This window comes from Stegostoma tigrinum, chromosome 31 (genome assembly GCF_030684315.1).
Source record: "Stegostoma tigrinum isolate sSteTig4 chromosome 31, sSteTig4.hap1, whole genome shotgun sequence".
In the NCBI taxonomy this organism is placed as follows: domain Eukaryota; kingdom Metazoa; phylum Chordata; class Chondrichthyes; order Orectolobiformes; family Stegostomatidae; genus Stegostoma; species Stegostoma tigrinum.
Genome location: NC_081384.1, coordinates 19872372 through 19899291, shown reverse-complemented (window position 1 = coordinate 19899291; position 26920 = coordinate 19872372). Strand labels below are relative to the sequence as shown.

At 40.3% G+C, this 26920-nt stretch overlaps 1 protein-coding gene across 16 annotated transcripts in view; it reads left to right on the top strand.

Annotated features, from left to right (window-relative positions):
- hdac5 (histone deacetylase 5) overlaps window positions 1-26920 on the top strand; it is a 316103-nt gene that overhangs the window by 277738 nt on the left and 11445 nt on the right. For all 16 annotated transcript variants that reach the window (XM_059638855.1, XM_059638854.1, XM_059638860.1 and 13 more), the window contains 6 exons: window positions 5706-5813; window positions 9304-9359; window positions 9751-9838; window positions 10173-10292; window positions 22844-22941; window positions 25487-25605. In XM_059638855.1, the coding sequence (XP_059494838.1) occupies window positions 5706-5813; window positions 9304-9359; window positions 9751-9838; window positions 10173-10292; window positions 22844-22941; window positions 25487-25605 (589 nt within the window). The remainder of the gene's footprint in view (window positions 1-5705; window positions 5814-9303; window positions 9360-9750; window positions 9839-10172; window positions 10293-22843; window positions 22942-25486; window positions 25606-26920) is intronic.

The window sequence follows — 26920 nt, the reverse complement described above, 5'->3', positions numbered from 1 at the left end:
TTGTAGCATAACTGTAGGTTGGGTAAAAATCAGTGAAAAGGTATTCTCCTGCTAACATCGTATTAAGTGGATTGAATTTGACCAAGTCCATTTAACATTGGACCAAGGACCTGGAGGGTTGTCTTGGACATATCAGGTGAGCGAAGGCAATGTTTGGATCAATATAATGAGCAGAGAGGAGATGGGAGTAAGGAATCAAGCCAAGTGTGGAGACACTGGGACATCTGATCATAATCATTGGAGGATGAGGTTGGGCAGTAGTAGTGATTGCTTTACTTGATTTGAGTTTAGGAGGGGCACTGTGTTTTCCAGCAGCTTTACATTCAGACAGGCTACTTTTTTGTTACAACATTATACCAAGGATTTTTTTTTTGCATGCAGCCCCAATGGCTGTAGTGCTTCAGCAAGTTATTCTTATTGAAGACATCTCAAATGGATGTTCAGCCTCTGTCTGTTTTTGTAAAGCAACTAAAGGACGCCACTAAATAAAAACCGAAAGAACTGTGGATGCTGTAAATCAGGAACAAAAACAAAGTTGCCGGAAAAGCTCAGCAGGTCTGGCAGGACCTGTGCAGGAAAAATCAGAATTAATGTTTCGGGTCTGGTGACCCTTCCTCAGAGCTATTTCACTCAAAGGAATAATTCAGGAAACCTGAAAATGCAAGGGTAAATAATTCAAGTTTATTTTAAAAGTCATACATTTTCCATTAATTTTCTGAGGCAGTGTTTCAGGAAATAAGCTTGACATTAACAAAAGTAGATTATTGAAGTCGAGCTCGAGCCCTGTTTGTCCCATTAAACAATTACATAGGCCTCAGGAATATTTTGAGAGATGAACAAGAATATGGTCTGGCAATATATATTGAATATTCATTATAATCATAGTTTTCAGGATGGGGTAGCAGCACTGTAAGGCTGTCAATATATTATGTGAGACATCCTTCATTTCCTACAGGAAAATAGTCTGAACCCAACGATTTATGAAGCAAACTTGAAATGTGCAATTTGGATCTTGTTTTTCCGAACTATAGATGAGTGTAAGGACTGTAATTATATTTCTTTATGTTGTGAGTTACTGAGGCATTACTTCCAACAATATATTCCTGGCAAGTTGGAGCCATTTTCAAAGAAAGAGATTTTCAAAGCAGTATGGTATAATTGATTAGAAATCATCCATCATTGCAGGAATTTTTTTGTAGTGTTTTTATCAGACTTTTTTTTATTAACCTACTTTTCTAATCAACTTGTTCAAAAATGTTATTCCACTCCATTCAATTAAAATAATTGGATCTTTGACAAAAATGAACATTAAAGAAATTTTTCTTGATTAACTTTGTTTTTAAAGTGAAAAATTATGAGAGTGAGCTTCAGGTTGCTTTTTTAACATTTTCTTTTCTCCTCCCTTAACTTCTGAATATAAACTCTCCTCATAGTCATGGCCTCTCTGTCCTCATTGTCTTAAACACAGTCAAAGCTGTCTGTGATCCTAGTGTTCCTCACCAGTTTGGCTTTCTGCATCCAGTTCTGAAAGAAATATTCCTCAAGTCATAAGTGTACTTGCCAAACTTTCAACTGGCTAGCCTTTGGCCATCTATTCAGAATATTTGAGCAATTGTCACTTACTAGTTCCAGATCTGCTTAGTCACCTCCTCTTCTTTGTCTTGATGCCCTGGTCTTGGATACAATTCACAATCACTCCTACTCTGGTCATTCCCTTTGGCTCCTAAAGATGAGGTCAGAAGTCACATAGTACCTGGTTACAGTCCAAAAGGTTTATTTGAAATCGTGAGCTATTGGAGTGCTGAAAGCTTGTGATTTCAATTAAAACCTGTTGGTGTGAACCTGGTGTAGTGTGACTACTGACCTTGTCCACACCAGTCCAACGCCGGCACCTCCACGTCATAACTACCATGGAGACTCCTAAAAAGAGAGGCATAAATTTGTACCTATCTTGGTGCAAGTTTAGTCATTCATTTCCAGATCTGGCTGCTCCACTGCAAAAGGCCTTCTTTCCCCCGGTAAAACTGCTGCATTGTTTGAGGATCATTTTTGAATGTCGACTTATTCTCTGCCTTCATTTCATCACTGCTACCAATCTTAAACCTCTCCCCTTCCACTGCATCCTCATTGCTTGACTTCTAAACCACAAAGATTGTGATGAGCTGTGGTCCTGAACCCAAACTAGTACATCTGGGACTTGCAAACGATTCATCCTTGGCAGCAACCTTTTTCTCAGCTTGATGTGGTTTACTTCAGTGATGACACAATAGCAAGTGTATGTATTGCTAATGACACCTAACTGTAGTGCTTCATCACTTAATGTGACCCCTTCAATTGTCTTCACCACCACATAATTGCACACCATGATTCCATTTCCCTCCGTGTCAATGGTAGCCATGATGTGCAGGTGCCGGTACTGGACTGGGGTGGACCAAGTCAAAATCCCATGACACCAAGTTATAGTCCAACAGGTTTATTTGAAATCACAAGCTTTCAAAACATGGCCCTTTCGGGGTCAGTAAGAGGAGAGCACACAGGCATTGAGTTTATAGGCAGAGAGATCAAAGGATCATACAACTGGTCTGAGTGGAGTGAACAAACCTAAAGTGGCTGGCTGACTGCCTCCTGTTGAATCTTTCATCATTCATACATTCTTGCATCCTAGAAATTACAGAAGCAGGAAATGGAGAACTCAAGAAATACAAAATCCAGGATCTGTTTCAAGTCACTGCCCCAAAATAATTAAAGGTTTCATCAATGTCTGCCTCACTTTCCAAACTTCAAACAGACAAAGCAATAGGAATATACAAAAGGTGACATTTCAGGTCCAACACGATGGATAACCCTTGCAGATACACAGAATCTGCTCAGATGATGAGGAACGTGATGGATGCCTGGAGGTTTTGAAGGACCCCTTGTAAGAACGGGATATGATGCTCAACTCGATCGACAGTTCTGACATGCCACAAAGAAAAAAACTACAATAACCTCCTCAGAAAACAGACACGGGACATGACCGATAGACTATCCTTTGTCATCCAGCAATTCTTCAGAGCGGAAAAGTTACGCCATGTTCTTCATAGCCTTCAACATGTCATCGATGTCTATAAGCATGTCACAAAGATCTTCCCAATGCCTTCACTTCTTGTCTTCAAACAACCTTCAAACCTTAAACCAATAATTGTTTGCAGCAAACTATCCAGCCTTCAGGACAACATCAACCACAACACCACACAACCCTGCCATGGCAACCTCTGCAAGACATGTCAGACACTACCATCACATGTGGGAACTCCACCTATCACGTACATGGCAGATACTCAAGTGATGCGGCCAGTGTTGTCTATCTCATAATGCTGCAGGCAAGGATTCCCCGAGGCATAGTATATTGGCAAGACCATGTGGACACTACGACCATGGGTGTATGGACACTGTGTAACCGTCACTAGGCAGGAGTGTTTTCTGCCAGAGATCAAGGATATTCACCCTCTGAACTTGAGGTGAGCATCCTCCAAGGTGGATTTCGAGATATACAACAATGCAGAATTGCTAAATTCCGTACCTATGAAGAAGGTCTCAACCGCCATCTTGGTTTCATGTCATGCTGCAGCTGACCCCACCACACTTCTGTATCTGTAAAATTTTCCTCACTTCTGTTTTGACAGCATCACCTTGATAAATTGTTAGGATCTCTCTACTGTAATTAGTTTACATAGTTTTGGATTACTAATTACACTCTTTCACACAACACACATACGCCTGGGCATGCATGCTCTCGTACACACACTGTCTCATGCACACTCATACATATAAACTAATAGGGTGAATCATTTATTCCATGCTTTTTATGTTCTGTTACATTCTATTTTATTCAAAAAACACACAATTTGTAGTCACGGTCAATCAGTGTGTCATTTTATAAATTCCTGCATTCAGAATAAAAGCAGCCTGATTCCAGCTTAAAACTCTGACATTCTGGACCAAGCCTTACATTTACAATTAAGTGTCTGACCTGAGATGTCACCTTCTGTATATTCCTATCGCTGTGTCTGTTTGAAGTTTGGAAAGGTAGGCAGACAATGATGAAACCTTTAATTATCTTGGGGCAGTGACTTGAAACAGATTCTGGAATTTGCATCTTAATCAGTTGAAACTTGTCTCTCCTTTCTAACGGAGTTCTCCATATCCTGCTGCTGTAATTTCTAGAATGCAAGAACGTAGCAATGGTTAAAGCTTCAACAGGAAGCAGTCAGCCAGCCACTTTAGGTTTGTTTACTCCACTCACAGCAGTTGCATGATACTTTGATCTCTCTGCCTATAAACTCAATGTGTGTGTGCTCTCCTCTCACTGCACCTGACAAAGAGGCTGTGCTCCAAAAATTTGTGATTTCTAATAAACCTGTTGGACTATAACCTGATATCATGTGATTTTTGACTATCTTCCTCCCCACTGCTCAATCTAGCTGACCTAGACCATTTGCAGATTTAGCATCCAATTTGATTACCAATTGAGCTTACAATTATAAGATTTCCTCAACTTACCAGATGTTGCAACGCAAAACTAATATTTTGTTACATTATGATGTAGCTACTCTAATGCTGTCCTGGCCAGTCTCCACTCTCCATAACTTGAGCTGATTTAGAATTCTACAGCTTATTTTGCAATACACAATTCCTGTCCACTCTGCACTTTCGGATCCTGGTGTAAAGACTATATCATTTTATTTTTGATTATTGACTGAAATGGAGAAAGCACTTTTTCAAATCATGCTCTGGGGAAGAAATTATTGAACTTTTGAAAACAGGTTACTGGAACTTATTGAGTGTTGTGTTTGCATTGTTGCCTCACAAATGATATGAGATAAGACAAGGGTGTGTACACAAAGTGAAATTCAGCCAGCCACAGGTAGCTGATTTGGTTGTGCAGTTGTGGATACCAAAGATCATCATCAGCCTGACAACAAATCTCCATTTGGCTTTTGGACAGCTGAACATCGTGTGTAAACAATACTGTGGCAGAAGCTTTTCTAGACTGGAAGAAGTAGGGTTTCTTTATCTCTCTGTGACATGTAACTGGAATCTAAACACAATCAGTTATTCTTACCCACAATTTGCTGTAAACTGTTCCCTCCATCTGTGAACATTTGATCTGTAAATCTCCTGTGCCTTTGGCAAAGAACTGAGAAGCTGAAGGCAGGACATAGGGGAACAGACATTGAGAAGAAAAAGAAACCCCTCATTAAAGTGAATTGTGATTGTGTAGATCTTTTTTCTTCCACTCATAACGTTCACAGTTTTTCTTTTGTCTGTCTATGTTCCCGTATACATGTGTGCAGGGGTTTTAATAGGGAGTTTAACTACAATAGTTTTAACTAGCAAAGCTATGTGTTGCTACTTCATAGTTATTTGCCTGTGCTTATAATTTACTTAATTGAATAAACAGTAGTTCTTGTTGAGTACAGAAACCTGTTCAGTGTTTTCTATTAACCTGAGTCCATCAGACAAGTGAATTAGGGACTCTTCATACTTTGGTTAAATCTTTAACTTTTGTGACAACCCTGGGATTAATGGTGGTCGAGCATCAGCACAATTTCTCAAGTGGATCGTAACACTAGGGTGGCTTCTTGTCTAATAATGCCTCACAATTAAAATTCTCATCTCATCCCTTGGCTTTGGAAAGTAAGATTTCTTTCTTTTGTTTGCAGGTGGATAGTGACACTGTCTGGAATGAAATGCATTCATCTAGTGCTGTTCGCATGGCTGTTGGCTGTGTTGTTGAACTCTCGTTCAAGGTGGCTTCAGGGGAACTCAAGGTGAAATTGAGAACATTGCATCTATAACACATTTTGACAGATTATTGAAAATGCATACCATGTTAAATAAATGGACCACTTACATAAGACAAAAATATCCCTGTTGATTGGAAAATATAATTCATATATTCCATGTAAATATTAGAGCTTCCAGAAGGTATAATATAATTTTTAGCTTAGTGTTTGATACAGTTTGAAAAATCAGTTTCCACTTTCTAAATTGCTGTTTTCAATTGCTGTCCAACTGAAGCGCTGCTTAAAGAAATTGTGCCTTTCATGTGTGTCAGTGTAACAGAGCACCACAAAGTGTGGAAAATGCCCTAAGGTAGTTTTAAACTTGATTATTGGCTCTCGCGTTGTTTCTGGTTGGCAACTGTGTGTACCTAGGTTTTATCAAAAACTCCCCATGTTGGAGGAAGACTATGGCTAATAGCATGTGCTTCATAATTTAAAAGCTGCACCAATAAATAATCTGTGCCAGTGCTACTCTCCTTAATGGCTAATTTTACAACCTCAGCATAAGTATTGTTAAATGGGACAGTCATTTCACAGATGTTAAAATTGTGCAATTTTGTGCACTTGCAGAACTCAAAAACTGTTGAGTCTGACTCCTATTGGTCTTTCACAAGATTTTTCATTATTTAATTCTAAATAAGAGAAAGCATAATTTGGTTATATTGTTGATAAATATTTTTCAAGGGGTGAATACCTAAATTGGCATTTTTGAGAGAATCAGGAACAATATTCTAACCTGACTGTAGCTATGTTTTTCTGATCACTTCAAGGTTGGCCTTGCTGTTCAGCAAATACATTCACGTGATAGTCAAATAGGTCTATTAGCATATTTTTACTTATGCATGGTACAAAGTGAGAGTTGAATTTTGTCTCTAGTAAATTATCTAAGTTATAAAACTAACTTCTTGGCCTTACAACAAAGGGTAACATCGCTAGGGTTACTGTCACTCATAAGGGTGGCACTGCTGCCTCAGCACCAGGGACCTGGCTTCAACTCCACCCTTGGGTGACTGTCACTGTGGAGTTTGCGCAATCTCCTCGTGTCTTCATGGGTTTCCTCCGGGTGCTCCGGTTTCCTCCCACAGTCCAAAGATGTGCAGGTTAGGTGAATTGTCCATGTTAAATTGCCCATAGTGTCCAGGGATGTGTGGGTTATAGGGGAGCGGGTCTGGGTGGGATGCTCTGAGATTCGATGTGGACTCTCAGATTAAGTAGAAATAAAAGACGACCAATGTACTAGCTTTAATTTTAAGTTTCAATGGGCAGGAATTTGGCAATGCTTCCATATTGACTTTTGGCCGGACTAAGTGTGTCCATTAGGTACTAAAAGGACCTCATCACGTAGAAGTAAGAGCACCTATTGGACTAGCAAAGAAAAGAAGGGCCAGGCTTTCCCATCATAATTGCTATCAAATGGGTCCTATTAAAAGTATATGCCTCTGTGGTGAACCTGCCTTCTAGTACTCCTTGCAAAAGACTCAATATCAGGAGGATGAGCTGTTCCCATCACCCATTATACTCCTCACTACCTGAGGGAAACGTGAGCCAATTGCAGCAGCCAAAATGCTGTTTCATCTGGTATCAATGAACTTCGCCCTAACTGGCTGTCAACCCTGAGATTTCCTTGGACTGAATAGCTCAATTTCATATTTTTCTACAGAATGATCAAATGCACAATCAGGAAAAATACCTGGTATTCAACATGATGCATTACATCCATTTAGAAAGTAAATGTAAATTCTTGAGCTGTAAAATCCTTCCAATACAGACCAGTCTAACTTGAAATTATATTGTGACTCCTTCACTGTTGACGAGTCAATATTATGCAATTCTCTAACAGCACTGTGAGCGTAATTGCCTTCATCCTGAGTACCCCTTCTGATTCATTCATGTCTGTTAGGAAAGGAAACTGCCATCCTTACCTGGTCTGGCCCACGTTTAACTCCAGACCCACAAAAATGTGGTTGACTCTCAACTGCCTGCTGGGCAATTAACGATGGGCAATGAATGCTTGCCTATACAGAGGTGCCAACAAAACAGTATGATGGAAGGAAGTAACGACAGTGCTATCAAGTCACACTTGTTCATTGACATTTGGTATGGATTCTGGCATGGCTATATAGTTCCTGACCTCATTACAACCATGTTCCAAACATGGATAAAAGAACTGAATCAGAGAAGTGAGGTGGAAGTTTATTGCCTCATCAAGGCAACATTTGACTATGTGAAATTAAGGAGCCCCAGCAAAACTGGAGTTATGGGAATCAGGGAAACACCTTTCTGGATAGAGCCATTTCCTTCATTAAGGGAGATGGTTGTTGTTGTTGGAGGTCAATAATTTCAGTTTCATAACATGACTTCAGGAGTTCCTAAGGATAGTGTCGTAACTCCAACAATCTTCAGCTGCTTCAGCAATGACCTTTTCTCTAATGTGATGTAGAAATGGAAATGTTAGCTGATTGCACAGTGTTCAGCACATTTTTGATTCGTCAGACACTGATGCATCCTGTCTCCATATGTGGCAAAATCTGGGCAACATCCAGACTTTGACGAAGTGACAGGTAACATTTATTGTACACAAGTGACAGGCAGTGATGATCACAAACAAGAGAAAATCTAACCTGGGCCCTACAACATTCAATGGCATAGCCATTGCTAAATTCACCCACTGTCAATGTCATGGAATTCACCATTGACGATCCCAGCCATATAAGTGCTACAAGGGCAGGTCACAGGCTGGGATTTCTGCAGCAGGTAACTCTGCTCTGTCACCCCTGTGCCTTTGCACCATTTACAAGACAAGTCAAGAGTGTATTGAAGTTCTATGAATGAGGGCAATTTGAACAGTTCGCAAAAAGTTCAGCGTTAGTAAGGACAAAGAAGGCTGCTTGGTTGGCACTGCAACACCTGTAGTAGTCATTCTTTCCAACAGCAACGCACAATGGCAGAGATGTACTATCTACAAGATGCACTTCATTATTCACTGTAGCAATTTCAGCAGCGCAAACCGAATTTGTAACCTCTGCCATGTAGAAGAACAAGGACAGCGTGCATGATAGCATCACAACCCACAAGTTGTCCTCGAAGCCATACACCATATTGGCTTGGCACTATATAGCCACTGCTGCACTGTCACTTGGTCAAAATCATGGAACTCCTTTAAAATACTGAGGATGTTCCTAACCTGAAGGACTGCAGCAATACAAGAAAGCAGCTTGCCATCACTTTCTCAAAACTAATTAGAGATAGGCAGTATTCGCTGCCCTAACTGGCAATGTTTACATCCCTTAAACTTTTTTGTTTTAAAAAAGACCATGCTGTGTGCCTCTTTAACTTATGTTTGACAACCTTAATATTGATTTTTGTTTTCACTTGTGCTGTGTGAGTGAGCAAATCAATTTTCTTAGAAACTGAGAAATTTAACTTCTGTGTAAATTATAAGTTTAACATTTACATTCAATTTTATTTTGCACAGAATGGTTTTGCTGTTGTCAGACCGCCAGGACATCATGCAGAAGAATCCACTGCAATGTAAGTTCATACCAAAAATTATCTGAGCAATAAATGCATGAAATCAGTTTCTTCAGGATTACATACCACATTCCCACATCTTTTGATAGAAGTTGTCTTGGTAGAACATAGCTGAAATAAACCATTTTATCAATTTATCTCTAACTTGACACCAGAAGTAAATGGGCTTCAAGTAGTTTAAATACAAGTTCCTTAGAATTAATATATTTCAATGATTGCTATATACTGGAAGGCAATTTTGAAAGTAACTTATACACTCTTGGGCAACTTGATGTTTGTGATCTTCAAATTGTTTTTTTTTCCCCTATCAAAACATGATCCTGCTAAACAAGATATTTGTTGTTCGCTATTGATTACACTTATTTTTTCATTTGTCCATTTTCTCTTTCAGGGGATTTTGCTTTTTCAATTCAGTTGCAATTTCTGCTAAATTACTTCGGCAAAAACTTAACATTGGAAAAATTCTCATTGTGGATTGGGTATGTATTCTGTGCTAAAAATAGAATGAAAAATAAAAAAGAAGTGGGCTTTTTTCTGTTTGTTGCAGTTTGAAAAATAATATCTTATCTTTGAAACCAAATAATTTAACTTGAATTTTACTTCTAGAGAGTTTCTGAAGGAATGATTTCATCTTCCGGTGTACTGAGATCTAAGTATCCAAATTCTTGAAGCCTAAGGCAACACAAAAAGTGCATGACGTTACTTGGCTAATTAAAAAGTAATTTGTAAGAAGAGTTAAAAAATTAACCAAAAGAAGATGATTCTTTATTTTCATACTTTTGAGACTAATATATTTGTTTCCATTATTTGTAGGATATTCACCACGGAAATGGTACACAGCAGGCCTTTTACAGTGACCCTAATGTGTTGTACATTTCTCTTCATCGATATGATGATGGAAATTTCTTTCCTGGCAGTGGTGCCCCAGATGAAGTGAGTTACAGCCAGCTATGAATAATTTGATGCTTATATGTCCTTTGAGTATAATATCCCTTTGAAACAATCAAAATATACTTTTGTCATCAAGCTAACAGTCTATGTTTATTACAACCCTTTTACTTTAATGCCCTAAAGTAACACGATTTGAGAAATGTGCAAGGTCCCAGTCCTATTTATAATTCAAGTTATCTTTTGAATAAATTTGAAATAGTTTTCTTAGAATAATTCTAATCCAAGATGCTGTAAAATATCCATTCAATTGACAAATACACGAGCAATAATTTGATTTTTAACTCCCAGAACACTGAATTATTTGTCATACAAAAAAATTGCCTTTTCAACAACTAATTAGTTACTTAAAACAACATTTGCTATCCCTGCAACTGCAGGGGGCACACTCCCCACATGCTGTGGCAGTGCCTGTGACATCACTGCATGGAAGTTAGTAGTCTGGGTCAAAGAACCTAAATTGAACTAATAGTTATCCAGTAAGCACAATTTATCTCAAACTTTAGTAGATATTTAAAGTGCAAGTTGTATTTAATGAAATCTTCAGTTCTTCTGTAGAGAGGCAAATAAGGCATCAAACGACGAATCCAGGAAGCAGTGATAGAGTCAGTGAAGGAAATGGCGAATAGAAAGGCAAGAGAGGTGTTGAGTAGGGCAAGCCATTGTTTAGTGTGTGTTCAAAAGACAGTAGACACATGGGAGAGGTGGTGGCATGTTGGTAATGCCCCTGGATTAATAATCCAGAGCCCTAAACTAATGTTCTAGGGGAAATCGGTTTGAATCTGACCACCCCAGACAGTGAAAGTTGAATTCAATGATGATTATTGATTGTTATTGAAAAGAATTGTTCTCTAAAGTTATTTAGGGTTTTAAATCTGTCATCCTTACCTGGTCTGGCCTATATTGATTGTAGAACCACAGCAGTGTATTTCACGCTGAACAACCCTCTGAAATGGACTAGCAAGCCACAAAGTTATATCAAAAGCTGCTCAAAGCAAAGAATGAAACTGGACAGATGATCCTGCATTGACCTAAGCTCTGAAAACAACAATGGTAATTCTGGCTCAGTCAAACCTGCAGAGTTCTCCATACTAACATCTGGGAGCCTATGCTAAAATTGAGAAAGCTGTCCTGTAGACTAATCAAGCAACAGCCTGAATAAATTACATCTTTGTCAGTGCCCTAGATAACAACCTCATTGTGCTAGACAAGACCTGTACCATCAACAGGACACCTGCAGTGGTGATGGCACAGTGGTATACATTCCTGAGGAAGTTGCCGTGGGAGACCCTGATCTTGAGTCTTGAGCCCATGTGGTGGCATCAGATCAATTGTGAACAAGGAAATCTCTTGTGGCTTGCCAGTTATTGTTCTGTTTCCATCTCTGCTTGTGAATCAGCACTGTTCCATGTGGAGCACCATTTGGAAGAAGCACTGACAGTGGCAAAGGCACAGAATGTATACAGGGTGAGAACTTCAGTGTCCGTCACAGGGAGTGACTCAGTAAAAAGACAACTGTGTAGTTTAAAGTGACAATCGGGGGTCTTAGACGACAAGACCATGGAATTCATAGTTGGAGACACAAATGCCAGAAACTTAAAATCAGTATTTCACCTCACTTCTCACAACGGAGGTTACTGAAACAATCCAAATAGTAACAGGTAACGCAGAGATTATGGAAAAGGAGGAACGTAAAACATTTGCCGTCACTATGGAAAAAGTACTGAGCAAACTAAAGGAAAGCCAATTCACAGGGCTAGATGGCCTATATTCTAGAGACTTAAAGGAAGTAACAGCAGAGATAGTGAATACACTGATTATAGTATTCCAAAATTTCCTGGATTCTGGAAAGGATTCAGTGGATTAGAAAAATGATAATGTAACACTTATTCAAAAAAGGAGGGAGGTAGAAAGTAGGAAACTATGGACCAGTTTAACATCTGTCCTTGGGAAATTTATGGAATGTTATTCAGGGAGTAGTAACAGGACAACTGGAAAGTAAAAACGCCATCCATCAGAGTCAACATGATTTTATGAAGGGTAAATCATATTTATCTGACTTGCTAGTGTTCTTTGAGATGTAAAAAGTGAAAAAGGATAATGGGGTCTTGTAAATGTTGTATATCTAGACTTCCAAAATGACTTTGATAAGGTACAGCAGAAAAGGTTGACATACAAGGTAAGATCACATCAGCTTAGGTGTAATATACTAGCTTGAGATAGATGTTTGCCTAACCAGAAGAAAGCAGAGAGTTGGGATAAGACAGTCTTCTTCTCTGGTTGACAAGCTGTAACTAGTGGGGTGCCACAAGATTTGACCCCAACTGGTTATAATCTATGTTAATGAGTTGGATGCAGACTAGAACATCATGTGGCCAGTAAAGTAGATAGGAAAGTAAGTTACACTGAAGAAATAGGGATAGCGTTAGGAATTTATAAATTTATGAAACGTTTACAAATGGTAGGTTAGATGATTGGACCAAAATTTTGCAAATGGATTTTAACACGGATAATTTTGAAGTTATCTACTGTGGTCAGAAGAATAAAAAGACAACTTATTATCTACATGGAGAGAGAACTCCGAATTTTTCAGTGCAGAGGGATTTGGATGTCCTCATGCATGAAATGTAGAAAGCTGATATGCAGGTACAGCAGATAAAAGAGGGCAAATGAAATTTTGGCATTTGTTGCGAAAGGAATCAAATGTAAAATTAGGGACGTGTTGCTGCAACTGATCTTGCTAAGTAGCAGGGAAAATGGTCATGGTTGTTGAGGTCAAAAAAGTCATCTCAACTCCAGGACATCTCTGCAGGAGTTCCTCAGGGTAGTGTACTAGGCCCAACCATCTTCAGCTGCTTCATAAATAAGGTCCAACGTGAGGTCGGAAGTGGGGATGTTTGCTGATGATTTTGCAACATTCAGCATCATTCACGACTCCTCAGTCCCTGAAGCAGTCCATGTCCAAATACACCAAGATCTGGACAATATCCAGTTCGAGAGGGTTTAAACTAGTTTGGCATGGGGGTGGGAACCTGAGCTGTATACCAGAGGTGAGGCAATAGCAAGAGGTAGACCAGCTAGTGGGAAGGATTTTCCTGGGAAGCAACCAAGGGATCAGTTAAAGTGTGTTTGCTTTAACGCAAGGAGTATCAGGAATAAAAGTGATGAACTTGGAGCATGAATCAGTACCTGGTGCTATGATGTTGTGGCCATAACAGAGACATGGGTTTCTCAGGGGCAGGAATGGTTGCTGGATGTTCCAGGGTTTAGAGCATTTAAAAAGAATAGGGAGGGGGGAAAAAGAGCAGGGGGTGTAGCACTACTAATCAGAGAGGGTATCACAGCTACAGAAGCTTCCATTGTCGAGGAAGATCTGCCTACTGAGTCAGTATGGGTGGAAATTAGGAACAGCAAGGGAGCAGTCACCTCGTTAGGAGTTTACTACAGGCCCCCCAATAGCAGCAGGGAGATTGAAGTAAGTATAGGTCGGCAGATTTTGGAAAAGTGCGGACGTAGTAGGGTTGTTGTAAGAGTGACTTTAACTTTCCCAATATTGATTGGAACCTCCTTTGAGCAGAAGATTTGAATGGAGCTGTTTTTGTAAGGTGTGTTCAGGAGGGTTTCCTAACTCAGTACGTTGACAGGCCGACGAGGGGAGAGGCCATTCTAGACTTGGTGCTCGGAAACGAGCCGGGGCAGGTATCAGATCTTGTGGTGGGAGACCATTTTGGTGATAGTGACCATAACTGCCTCACATTCTACATAGCTATGGAGGAGGAGAGGATTAGGCAAAATGGGAGGATATTTAATTGGGGAAGAGGAAACTATGATGCGATTAGATATGAGTTAGGAAGCATGGACTGGGAGCAATTGTTCCATGGTAAAGGCACTATAGACATGTGGAGACTGTTTAAGGAACAGTTGTTGCATGTGATCAATAAGTATGTCCCTCTGAGACAGGCAAGAAGGGGTAAGATAAAGGAACCTTGGATGATGAAAGCGGTGGAGCTTCTCATCAAAAGGAAGAAGGTAGCTTACATAAGGTGGAGGAAGCTAGGGTCAAGCTCAACTCTACAGGATTACAGGCAGGCGAGGAAAGAGCTCAAAAATGGCCTGAGGAGAGCCAGGAGGGGGCACGAGAAAGGCTTGGCAGAAGGAATCAGGGAAAACACAAAGGCATTTTACACTTATGTGAGGAATAAGAGAATGGTCAAAGAAAGAGTAGAGCCAATCAGGGATAGCATAGGGAACTTGTGTGTGGAGTCTGAGGAGGTAGGGGAAGCCCTTAATGAGTTTTTTGCTTCTGTCTTTACGAAAGAAACGAACTTTGTAGTGAATGAAACCTTTGAAGAGCAGGTGTGCATGCTGGAATGGATAGAGATAGAGGAAGCTGATGTGCTGAAAATTTTGTCAAACATTAAGATTGACAAGTCGCCAGGCCCGGACCAGATTTGTCCTCAGCTGCTTTGGGAAACGAGAAATGCAATTGCTTCGCCACTCGCGAAGATCTTTGCATCCTCGCTCTCCACTGGAGTCGTACCTGAGGACTGGAGAGAGGCAAATATAATTCCTCTCTTCAAGAAAGGAAATAGGGAAATCCCCGGCAATTACAGACCAGTAAGTCTCACGTCTGTCGTCTGCAAGGTGTTAGAAAGGATTCTGAGGGATAGGATTTATGACCATCTGGAAGAGCATGGCTTGACTAAATGCAGTCAACACGGCTTTGAGAGGGGTAGGTCATGCCTCACAAACCTTATCGAGTTCTTTGAGGATGTGACTAGAAAAGTTGATGAGGGTCGAGCTGTGGATGTGGTGTATATGGACTTCAGCAAGGCATTTGATAAGGTTCCCCATGGTAGGCTCATTCAGAAGGTCAGGAGGAATGGGATACAGGGGAACTTAGCTGTCTGGATACAGAATTGGCTGGCCAACAGAAGACAGCGAGTGGTAGTAGAAGGAAAATATTCTGCCTGGAAGTCAATGGTGAGTGGTGTTCCACAGGGCTCTGTCCTTGGGCCTCTACTGTCTGTAATTTTTATTAATGACTTGGATGAGGGGATTGAAGGATGGGTCAGCAAGTTTGCAGACGACACGAAGGTTGGAGGTGTCGTCGACAGTATAGAGGGCTGTTGTAGGCTGCAGCGGGACATTGACAGGATGCAGAGATGGGCTGAGAGGTGGCAGATGGAGTTCAACCTGGATAAATGCGAGGTGATGAATTTTGGAAGGTCGAATTTGAAAACTGAGTACAGGATTAAGGATAGGATTCTTGGCAGTGTGGAGGAACAGAGGGATCTTGGTGTGCAGATACATAGATCCCTTAAAATGGCCACCCAAGTGGACAGGGTTGTTAAGAAAGCATATGGTGTTTTTGCTTTCATTAACAGGGTGATTGAGTTTAAGAGTCGTGAGATCTTGTTGCAGCACTATAAAACTTTGGTTAGACCGCACTCGGAATACTGCATCCAGTTCTGGTCGCCCCATTATAGGAAAGATGTGGATGCTTTGGAGAGGGTTCAGAGGAGGTTTACCAGTATGCTGCCTGGACTGGAGGGCTTATCTTATGAAGAGAGGTTGACTGAGCTCGGACTTTTGTCATTGGAGAAAAGGAGGAGGAGAGGGGACCTAATTGAGGTATACAAGATAATGAGAGGCATAGATAGAGTTGATAGCCAGAGACTATTTCCCAGGGCAGAAAAGGCTAACACAAGGGGTCATAGTTTTAAGATAATAAAATGTGAGGCTGGATGAACACAGCAGGCCAAGCAGCATCTCAGGAGCACAAAAGCTGACGTTTCGGGCCTAGACCCTTCATCAGAGAGCCTCTCTGATGAAGGGTCTAGGCCCGAAACGTCAGCTTTTGTGCTCCTGAGATGCTGCTTGGCCTGCTGTGTTCATCCAGCCTCACATTTTATTATCTTGGAATCTCCAGCATCTGCAGTTCCCATTATCTCGGGTCATAGTTTTAAGCTGGTTGGAGGAAAGTATAGAGGGGATGTCAGAGGCAGGTTCTTTACACAGAGAGTTGTGAGAGCATGGAATGCGTTGCCAGCAGCAGTTGTGGAAGCAAGGTCATTGGGGACATTTAAGAGACTGCTGGACATGCATATGGTCACAGAAATTTGAGGGTGCATACATGAGGATCAATGGTCGGCACAACATCGTGGGCTGAAGGGCCTGTTCTGTGCTGTACTGTTCTATGTTCTATGTTTAACATCCAGGCTTGGGCTGACAAGTAGCAAGTAACATTTGTGCCACACAAATGCCAGGCTACAAACGTCACCAACAAGAGATGATCTGACTGCCCCTTGACATGTGATGGTGTTGCCATCACTGAATCCCCCACTGTCAACATCCTAGGAGCTATCGTTGATCAGAAACTCAACTGGACTCACTGCATAAACGCAGAGGCTACAAGAGCAGGTCAGAGGCTAGGAATACTACAGCAAGTAATTCACCTGACTCCCCATAGCCTGTCCACCATCTCTTAGGCGCAAGTCAGGTGTTTGATGGAATATTCCCAACTTGCCTGGATGACTGTAGCCCCAACAATACTCAAGAAGCTTGACAGCATCCAGTACAAAGCAGCCTGCTTGATTAGCACTGCATCCACTCCCACCACCAGTGACGCTCAGTAGCAGCAGTGTGCACTGCAGAAATTCATCCAAGATCCTCAGACAGTGCCTTCTAAACCCACAGACCACTTCCATCTAGAAGTACACGAGCAGTAGATATAAGGGAACACTACCTCCTTCAAGTTCTCCTCCTAGCCACTCTCCATTCTGACTTGGAAATATATCGCCGTTCCTTCACTGTCACTGGGTCGAAATCCTGGCATTCTGTCCCTAATGGCATTATGGGACAACCCACAGAAGGTAGACTGTAGTGGTTCAAGAACGCAGCTCAGCAGCAACTTCTCAAGGGTAACTAGGGACGGGCAATAAATGTTGGCCAGCCAGTGACACCCACGTTCCACAAAATAATTTTTAAAAAACGTGTGTCCATGACAATATTGGTAGGAATACCCATTGCACTGACATTGTGGAAATTAAGTCCTGTGTTCACTTTGCACATACCCCCCCAACATGTTGTATGGCATTCCTACCATGCCAAATGAGGCTAGGACATCAAAATAGGCCAACATTGAGAGGCTGTGGCCTGTTTGCAACAGCAGAATTGTATTCAACCATAATCTAAACCTCATATTCTAGCTTATTTCCTGCTCCACCATTACCATCAAGCCAGGAACTAAACCCTGGTTCAATGAAAAGTACAGGAAGGAATTCCAAGAGCACAACCTGACATACATAAAAATGAGGTGCCAATCTGCTGAAGCTGCAATACAGGACTACTTGTACACTGAACATTGTCAACAGCATGCAATAGACAGAGCTAGTTGATCCCACAACAAACAAACCAGATATAAACATCCAGTTGAGAATTACCATGGACAACTGAATAACTCACTGGTGAAGGCTGCACAGATATCCCCATCCTTAACAATGGTAAAGCCTAAAACATTAATACAAAATACAAGCTGATTCATTTAAATCCACCTTCAGCCAGAAGTGCCAAGTGGGTGATCTACCTAGACCACATCTTGAGCACCCAGGCTTCACAGATATCAATTTTCAATCGATTTAATTTACTTATCAAATAACAGCTGAAGGAACTAGACACTGCAAAGACTATGTACCCTGACAACATTCAAACAATGGACTCAAGATATGCTCTAGAACCGGCTGCGACTCTAGCCAATCAGTTGTAATACAGCTACACACTCACATCTGCCCTTGAGTGTAGAAAATAGCCCAGGTGTGTCCTGTGCGTAAAAAGCAAGACACGTCCAAACTGACAGCAACCGCCCTGTCAGTCTATTCTCAGTCATCAGCAAAGTAATGAAAGAGGCCATCGACAGTGTCATCAAGCAGTATTTGCTTAGCAGTAACTGACTTTCTGATGCTCAGTTTGGGTTCCACGATGGCCACCCAGCTCCTGACCTCATTACAACTTTGATCCAAAGATGGACAAAAGAACTGAACTCCAGAGGTAAGAAGTGTGCGGCTGTTCATTTGCTCGCAAACCAGATGTTCCCATGGTGTGCAGGTGTTTCGTTACCATTCTAGGCAACACCATCAGTGTGACCTGTAATGGATACATTGGTGTTCTGCTCTGTTCTGAACTTGTGATCCTCTGGTGTGGTGGTCTTGTCACTTCTGGTTCTGTTTCTCAGCAAGGATCTGTATACGGCCTCTATTTTAATAGCATCCCATTTCGAGAACCAGGCCTCCAGAAATTCCCTTGCATGTCTGTTGTTCACTTGTCCCAGTATTGTCACTTTATCCCAGTGGAACTGATGGCCTTCAGTGTCTGTGTGTGTCGAGACAAGTGAATATTGATTGTGAGGCCCGAAACGTCAGCTTTTGTGCTCCTGAGATGCTGCTGGGCCTGCTGTGTTCATCCAGCCTCACATTCTATTATCTTGAATATTGATTGTGTCTTTTTACTGTCACCTGGTGTTTGTGTATCCTGATCATCAGTTTCCTCTTCGTTTGTCCAATGTAGTATTTATTGCACTCACTGCATGGCATTCTGTATATCATGTTAGTCCTGTTTACTGTCAGTATGGGGTCTTTAGTCTTTGATAGCATTTGTCTCATTGTTGATGTAGGTTTGTGTGCAATCGTGATCTTATGTAGCCTAAGGAGTCTGGTTGTCATTTCTGATATATTTTTGATGTAGGACAGAGTTGCTCGTGTCTTCTCTTGTACCGTGTCCTCTGACTGTCGTTGTTTTACAGGCATCAGCAGATGAAACTTCTTGGGTATCCGTTGTTGGTAAATACTTTGTGCAGGTGTTCCTCTTCCATTCCCTGGGGTTTTGTAGTGTGCTGTGGTCATTTAAATAGTGTCTTAATACAGCTGTGTTTGTGTATTGTGGGATGGTTGGTATTGAAGTTTAGGATTTGGTCCATGTGTATGGTCTTGCTGTACGCTCGGTTTTTAAATTTGCTGTTGGTTAGTTTCTATTATTATGCCTAAGAATCGGAGCCATTTGTTGTTTTCCTGCTCTCTACTGAATTTTGTGTTTGCAAAGATGCTATTAACAAGTTGGTGGGTTTCTTCTACTTTTGTGCATTTGATTATTACGAATTTGTCATCAACATATCTTATCCATAGTTTTGGTTGGATAGTAGGAAAAGCTGTGTTCCTGTCTCTGCATCACTGTTTCTGAAATGGGTAATCTCATCAGTATGCCATTGATCTGTTTATACATTTGGTCGTTGAACGTGGAGTGCATTGTGATGCATAAATCTCGTAGTTTTAGTAAGCTGTCCTTGCCGATGTTGTTGCTAGTGTTCAGGGGCGATGCACCTGGTCCTTCTAGTAGTGTGGCTAGTGTCTCTCTGGCTAATGGTACGTCAATAGACATAAATTGTGCCATTACATCGAAGGAGATCATCCTTGGTGAGCAAACGAACAACCACATTATATCCCAAGTTACAAATTTTCGGTAAGGAGATGGGGGGTGCTGTCCTTGGTGTCATGCAGCATTTGTCTGAGTGTTGCATCAAGGACCACTTGCAAAATTGGAAATCTAGGGGAATCGAGTAGAAATTTCTCCATTGGTTGGAGTTGTATCTGGCACTAAGGAAATTGATTGTGATTTTTGGAGATCATACGCTTCAGTGCCAAGCCATTCCTGCAGGATTTTTTCAGGGTGGTGTCCTAGGCCCAACCTGCATCATCGTTGATCTTCCTGATGTCGCAAGTTCAGAAGTGCTGATAATTGCACAATGTTTAACCTCATTCAAAACTCTCAGATACCAAAGCAACTCATGTTCTTCCTACGCAACAAGACCCAATAGCATTCAGTCTTGGGTTGCTAGTTGTCAGGTAACAGTCATGTCAAAAAAGTGTTCAGAAGTAACGATCTCAAACAAGAGAGAATCTAGCTAGCATATCTTCATGTTCAGCAACATTTCCATTATGGTTTACCCATTAGCAACATCCTGGGATTAGCAACGACCTCACACAGAACTGAACCGCCCAAATAATTAATGTGACTACAAGAGCAGGCCAAAGGCTGGGAATTCTGTGACAAGACTGTCTGACTCTCCACTGACGATCTACTGTCCACAAGGCATAAGTCAGGATTGTGACAGAACACACTCCACTTGCCTGGATGGTTGCAACTCCAGAACTCATCTCTGCACCTTCGAGGACAAATTGGGCTATTTGATTAGATAATAGACAATAGGTGCTGGAGTAGGCCATTCGGCCCTTCGAGCCAGCACCACTGTTCATTATGATCATGGCTGATCATCCACAATCAGTATCCTGTTCCTGCCTTATCCCCATAACTCTTGATTCCACCATCTTTAAGAGCTCTGTCTATCTCTTTCTTGAAAGCATCCAGAGAGTTGGCCTCCACTGCCTTCTGGGGCAGAGCATTCCATATATCCACCACTCTGGGTAAAGAAGTTTCTCCTCAACTCTGTTCTAAATGGCCTACCTCTTATTTTTAAACTGTGTCCTCTGGTTCTGGACTCCCCCATCAACGGAAACATACTTCCTGCCTCCACAGTGTCCAATCCCTTAATAATCTTATACGTCTCAATCAGATCCCCTCTCATCCTCCTAAACTGAAGTGTATACAAGCCCAGTCGCTCCAACCTTTCAACATATGATAGTCCTGCCATTCCGGGAATTGACCTTGTGAATCTGAGTCCCGAACATTCCATGTTCACTCCTTTCACCATCACTACACAGATCCATAAGTGTGTACCATCTAGAAGCTGCACTGCAGTTACTTACCGAGACTCCTCCTATAGCATGTTTCAAACCCATGACCTCTACTTCTCAGAAAGACAGGGCAGTAGCTACGTAGAATACCACCTGCGAGGTCCCCCACTGCAAGCCACGCACCATCCCAACTTAGAACTAGTTCGCTGTTTCTTCACTGTTGCTGTATCAAAATCGTGGAATTCCCTAGTTAGTGCCCCTACGCTTATCACTCATTCTCCAGGGCAGTTAGGAATGGGCAATAAATGCAGGCTTGGACAGCGTCACTTGCATCCCATGAATGAATTTTAAAAAGCTGTACAATGTATGGAAGGAATGCATGTCAGCAATGTGTTCCAGGTGCGCAATGAAGATTAAAGCAAATTCAGTCTCCTGTTCTAATATGGTTACAGAACTTTGAGTCATTATTTAAGCATTGTAATGCTGTAGTGATACGCTGATGTATATTTTAGGATCTGTACTCTTGAGGTTTTGTAAAATTGCAGTGTTACGTGGATAAATAAAATTTTAAGGTGGTGTGCTGTATGAACACCTTTGCAGTAATTGTGCAGTACTGCTGCAGCGGCCAACTCTGCATCCCTTGTCCTTACAGATCAGTCATATATCTGAAAAGCTGATGCCAGAGTCAAAGTACATGTCCCTATCATGCAAATGCTGTGTGTCATCATCACACTGGGTTTCCCTATTTATGCAATAGAACCATTTCTGTCACAGAGACTTCAGTCAGAGCTAATGCTGAAATTGGCACGTTCATGATATTGTTGTTCACGTTAATCCACTGATTTTAAATTGTAGTTTTCAGCCAAACTGAGTTTCAACTTAGTGGCATAAATTTAATGCCAGTGATAGAATAGAGTTCTCAAATTTCATTCCACTTGAATTAACAAGCATGCCACAAATGAGTGTAATCCAAAGTGGGAATTTGTCAGAAAGATAACTTCTTGTCAGATCCAGTGAAACAGCTATAAAGACCTCCAAAATCTCATGCAGATTACAATGTCGTGAAGCACAAAGATGTGCCATTGTCCATATACCTACCTACCTACAAGAATCTGATCCTTTTCAGCAATAGAGGTGCACAATTTCTTAGAAAAGACATGTCTCTAGCTAATTTACATGAGCTCTCCATATTGGATACTCTGACTTCCTCACATACTTCATGAACTACCTACTCAACTCCTGATCTGAAAGAAAGAGTGTTATTTTGGAATGGCCTGAACAAGGTGGCCAGTATAAATTAATTGTCACTACCTTCATTGCATGACTGTATTTGTGAACCAGTGTACAAACAGGACAACATATTTTTGATCTATGATTTCCCCTTGGAAGGTTGACAGACCAAAATGGATTCAGCATTTTTCTTAATTCTGCACTGGAATGCAGTGGGATTAATAAAGGCATTCTTTTCAAGGGCAGTACAACTGGACAATAAATGCTAGCCTTGCCAGTGATGGCCAAATCCGATGAACGAATGAAAAGAAAATTCACCAGAAAAATACAAGCAGTTTGTATATAGATTAAATTTGTATTTTGGTTTTTAACACTTAGAGTTGAACTAAAGGCTGAAATGTTTTAATATCCTTGGTATCCATATCTATCTTGAATCTGTAAAAATAAGTAAAGTCAGTGAGCAAAAGTTTATATTTTAAAAATTTAAAATCTGTTGCTTCTGATTTCCTTTTTGAAATTTGTTTAGAGGCATCTTCATTTTCTCTCATAAACTTTTTCAAGGTTGGAACAGGACCTGGAGTAGGATTCAATGTCAATATTGCTTGGACAGGTGGTGTGGATCCCTCTAATGGAGATGTGGAGTACTTGACAGCTTTCAGGTGAATTTCTATTTGCATGAAGCTTTTGTGCAAAAACCTTTTCAACAGTAACAAACTTAGAAAATGCTCTTCTTGAATTATAAGGTTCGCCTGACATTGCAGCAATTCTGTCTGTGGCTACGTATCCCTGCATCACCGACATGTCATCTTTTATTTATCCATAGCACTCTGGATGTAGCAGTCTTCCAGTAAAATAAATAACACAATTAAAATCTGCAGAAATTCATTAGCATCACAAAAAAGCTTTAATTTAAAAGTCTGAGGATTAAATATTGATTGATTGCAGCAATTAAGTTATTTTTCTGAAACTCATAATTATTTTACTTTCAGTGAAATCAAGCTAAGAATATTGCTTCAGGTGTTCACCTGCATGTAATTAACACTGCAGCAATTCGAACTGGAGCAGCTGAGCTGGGACTGCTAGTTGTACAGATTCTGTATTTAGACCTGAACTCATCTTGTAGTTTACTCTCTCAAGAACTATCTATAAATACTTCCTAAATCAGTTGATTCGGAGGGGAGGGGAGGGGAGGTGTTGGAGGGGGAGAGAAATCTAATAAAGTGCAGGCCAAAAAAAACCATAGCAAAACGTTTTATTCAAAGGAACTAACATTTGGGAAAGGGAGCTTCCAGGAAATGGTCAAGACCCTCAGGCAGGATAACACTAAACAGACTAGAAGCCAAATTTTGTTGCTTGCATGCTACAGGGTCAGGCTGGAGTTGGATCAGATAATTGAATTTAATGAAATCCAGAAGGCTGCCCTTTTTCCTTTTTGCATACCCAGCATATCACAAATTTTGTAGACTTAGGTTTGTCCTTACACTTGTATAGTTCCAGCTGCTGTCTTTGAGGCCATCATTGTTTGATGTTAAAAAATTATCCCGGTGCTGTTTTCAATCATTGAAGTTCAGCTGACTTTTACTGACTTTAAAGGCCATATGTCTGCTGTTTTCTTGTTTGCAAACAAAAAAGGTGCAAATGTTGCTACACTTATAATAAGATCTTGAATAATAACGAGGATGATGGCAGACAGATTGAGTTGATTACAGTTTTACAGCATAATTTTGAATGTTACAAGAAAGCCTTTATCCAAATTGTTTGGTTTTAAAAACCTGCATTTATTGTCTCTACAATGTTGTTGTAAATCCTCATTAAGGTTAATGCAAGTGCTGATACTAACTGTTTCTAAAAATCCTGTTGTTATAAGGACCTTGTTCTTGCCATCAGTGCTTTAGTTTTATTGACCAAGATTTTGTTATCTTTTGATGTCAGGACCCTGTGGGACAGCAGAGCAGGACTTGTTTCCACTGTGTTCGGCATCATGTATTAGTGCTGCCTATAGGGAAAGAATGTATGTAACTGCATAGGCACTCGTTCCTCCAATCAAATACCTTCATGATAAAACAGCTCTGTTAGAAATCTATTAATATATAGTGCAATCCTATGGTACGAAAATCAACAGTAGAGTAATTAGGTTTGATTTATTCTGTCCTGGAAAGTGGTAGCTCATTATTACTTAGTTCCATGTGCTCTCACAGCTCACTAGTGTCTTTTCAGTGAGAATTCTTTTTGTATAGTCCTATATGACCATGGAGGGTATTACAACGAAGATTAATCCTGTTCTTATTTCACTGCTACATGTGTACAATTTAAAACAGGTCGCTGGACCTGGGAACTGAAAGCCCAGCAGAATCCCTTTGCATTCCTGGCTCCCATCCAAACTTAAAGACATTGAGGCAAATTCTAGTTCCTTCCTGCTTGCCATAATTTAGATCAACTAACTTGGTAGAGAACAAGATTTGAACATGGGATTTTCCTGGACAATATGGCACCATGATATGCTACATAATGCACTTAGAGTGTTATTTTGTTCTTTAGGCTACACATGTTGAATTAACTCTTGCATTGAACACTACCTGAATAAACGAATCTGCTTTAAAACTGATTGCTTGATATATTGAAAACAAACCTATATTTGGCACATAATTGCCAGATTTGCATGTGCTTTCTATATGGCCATGGTGCCAATACAATTGATGATAAATGTTGTTGGACTAAAGTTTACACCACATGGGCATCTGTTATTTGTTAGTCCAGAGTCACTTAAATGTGAATAGCGGCCACCTACTGTTCAGCCATTTCATGGGCATGAACTCATTCTTGAGTTTAAGGAAACCGCTTCCTGAGTGGTATTAAAGAGACAGTGTCCCTTTTATAAATCTGAATGGACTAGACTTGAAAACTTTCAAAAATTAGGCATATGCGGCATAATCTGTTAGTACTTAATGAACAGCAATAAACTCTGTTCCAATGAGATGAATTGGAAAGCCGTGGACAATAAATGCTGGCACAGCCAGTGATGTCCTCATTCCAAGAATGAATAAAACAAAATTCGCAAGGCTGGCAGAATTTTCTTTTCATGGTTAATAGTAAAATCTCCAGAGACAAGGTAGTGCTGCAATTATAAACTGTATGTAACCTTTGAATATAAAGCATTTAAGTTTATCTGCAGTCCAGAAATATGCAACTTGGTTTTTTTTTTAGGACTGTTGTGATGCCCATTGCCAATGAATTTTCACCTGACGTTGTGCTGGTATCTGCTGGCTTTGATGCTGTGGAAGGCCATCCCTCACCGCTTGGTGGATACTGTGCAACAGCTAAGTGTAAGTTTTCAAACCAAAATTTGAATCTTGAAAGCTACTTTGCTAGGCCTTCATGTTCAGATCAAGTGACCACTGGCTCATTGATAATGCTGTTGACTGATTCACAAAGAAGGGGTGTGGAATCTACTCCACCAAACCCAATGAGGGGAAACTAGAACAGTAGTTCTAAAGGCTCGTTTGAAAAGCATGCACCCTTTTAATGCAAATTGACCACTCCCAAAGCCTTAAAAAAAAGCTTGGGCTCATTAGATTTGTTTGTAACTTATTTCGTAGAAGGTGGTCTGAAGATGAAAATTTTAAGTGTCTCAACTGAGACTTGAGATGTTAGCATCTTCCCTTCAGGCTGATACAGTGGATGAATGGATATGTAAATAAATAAATATTTTTTGTGCAACATGGCACATTTCTTTCTTTGGGTAGCTGAAAGCATTTTTTAAAAGTTAAAGTGGACTGTCCATGTTTACAGTGGTTCCTCCAACATGTGAAAAAAATCTGCTTTAAATCATCGTCATCATGTTTGTGGAGGTGATGAGAATCTTATCACTCCTGGGTTCCAGCCTGTAGGCATTATCTAGTATGCAGACTTAGGCATTCTTGCTACCATCTCAGGCCGTTGAGTACTTGAAGCACTAATTCTGTTTTCAGCTTTAAAAATCTAAATAAAGTTACTGTACACATACTTCAGAAATTATTTTGCACTCAATTATTTAAAATTCTCTCAATTTATTTTTAAATGTAATTTACAACTTGGAAAATCTGAAATTAAACCTGCACACCTAGTTTAGAACTGTTTAGCACTAAAATGAAATAGGCCACAAATTCAGTTCATTTAAATAAATTATTACATTGATCACTTTTGACTGAGTACACAAAAAACTAAGTCTAATTAAATGCATTTTTTATTGCACTACTGCTTTAGTTTTACAAGTATAATTGAATTTTAAGTACTTTGATCTAATTCTGAAAGAGAAAAGATTTGAAGGAACTGTAGTGATATAACAACAAAATAGCCATTAAGTCGTTTCAAAAATAGACAGACCATTGCAGATCTCATTTGAATCAGGCTGGAAAGTGTAATATTGCAGAATTTTTTTCTTTTACTTTGTCTTATACGAGGGAATTGAAACCTTATTTTTTATTTACACTTTTCATTGTTTTTAAAAGTCTTATCATAAATCAAGTTTTATTTATATGGTAGAAAAATGAATAGCTTTATCAATATCAATTAGCTTTCATCCACTGATCTTTCCCATTACAACATACATAAATGTACAATTAAATGACATCCAGATTCTTCAACGTGTTTGTATTGCAC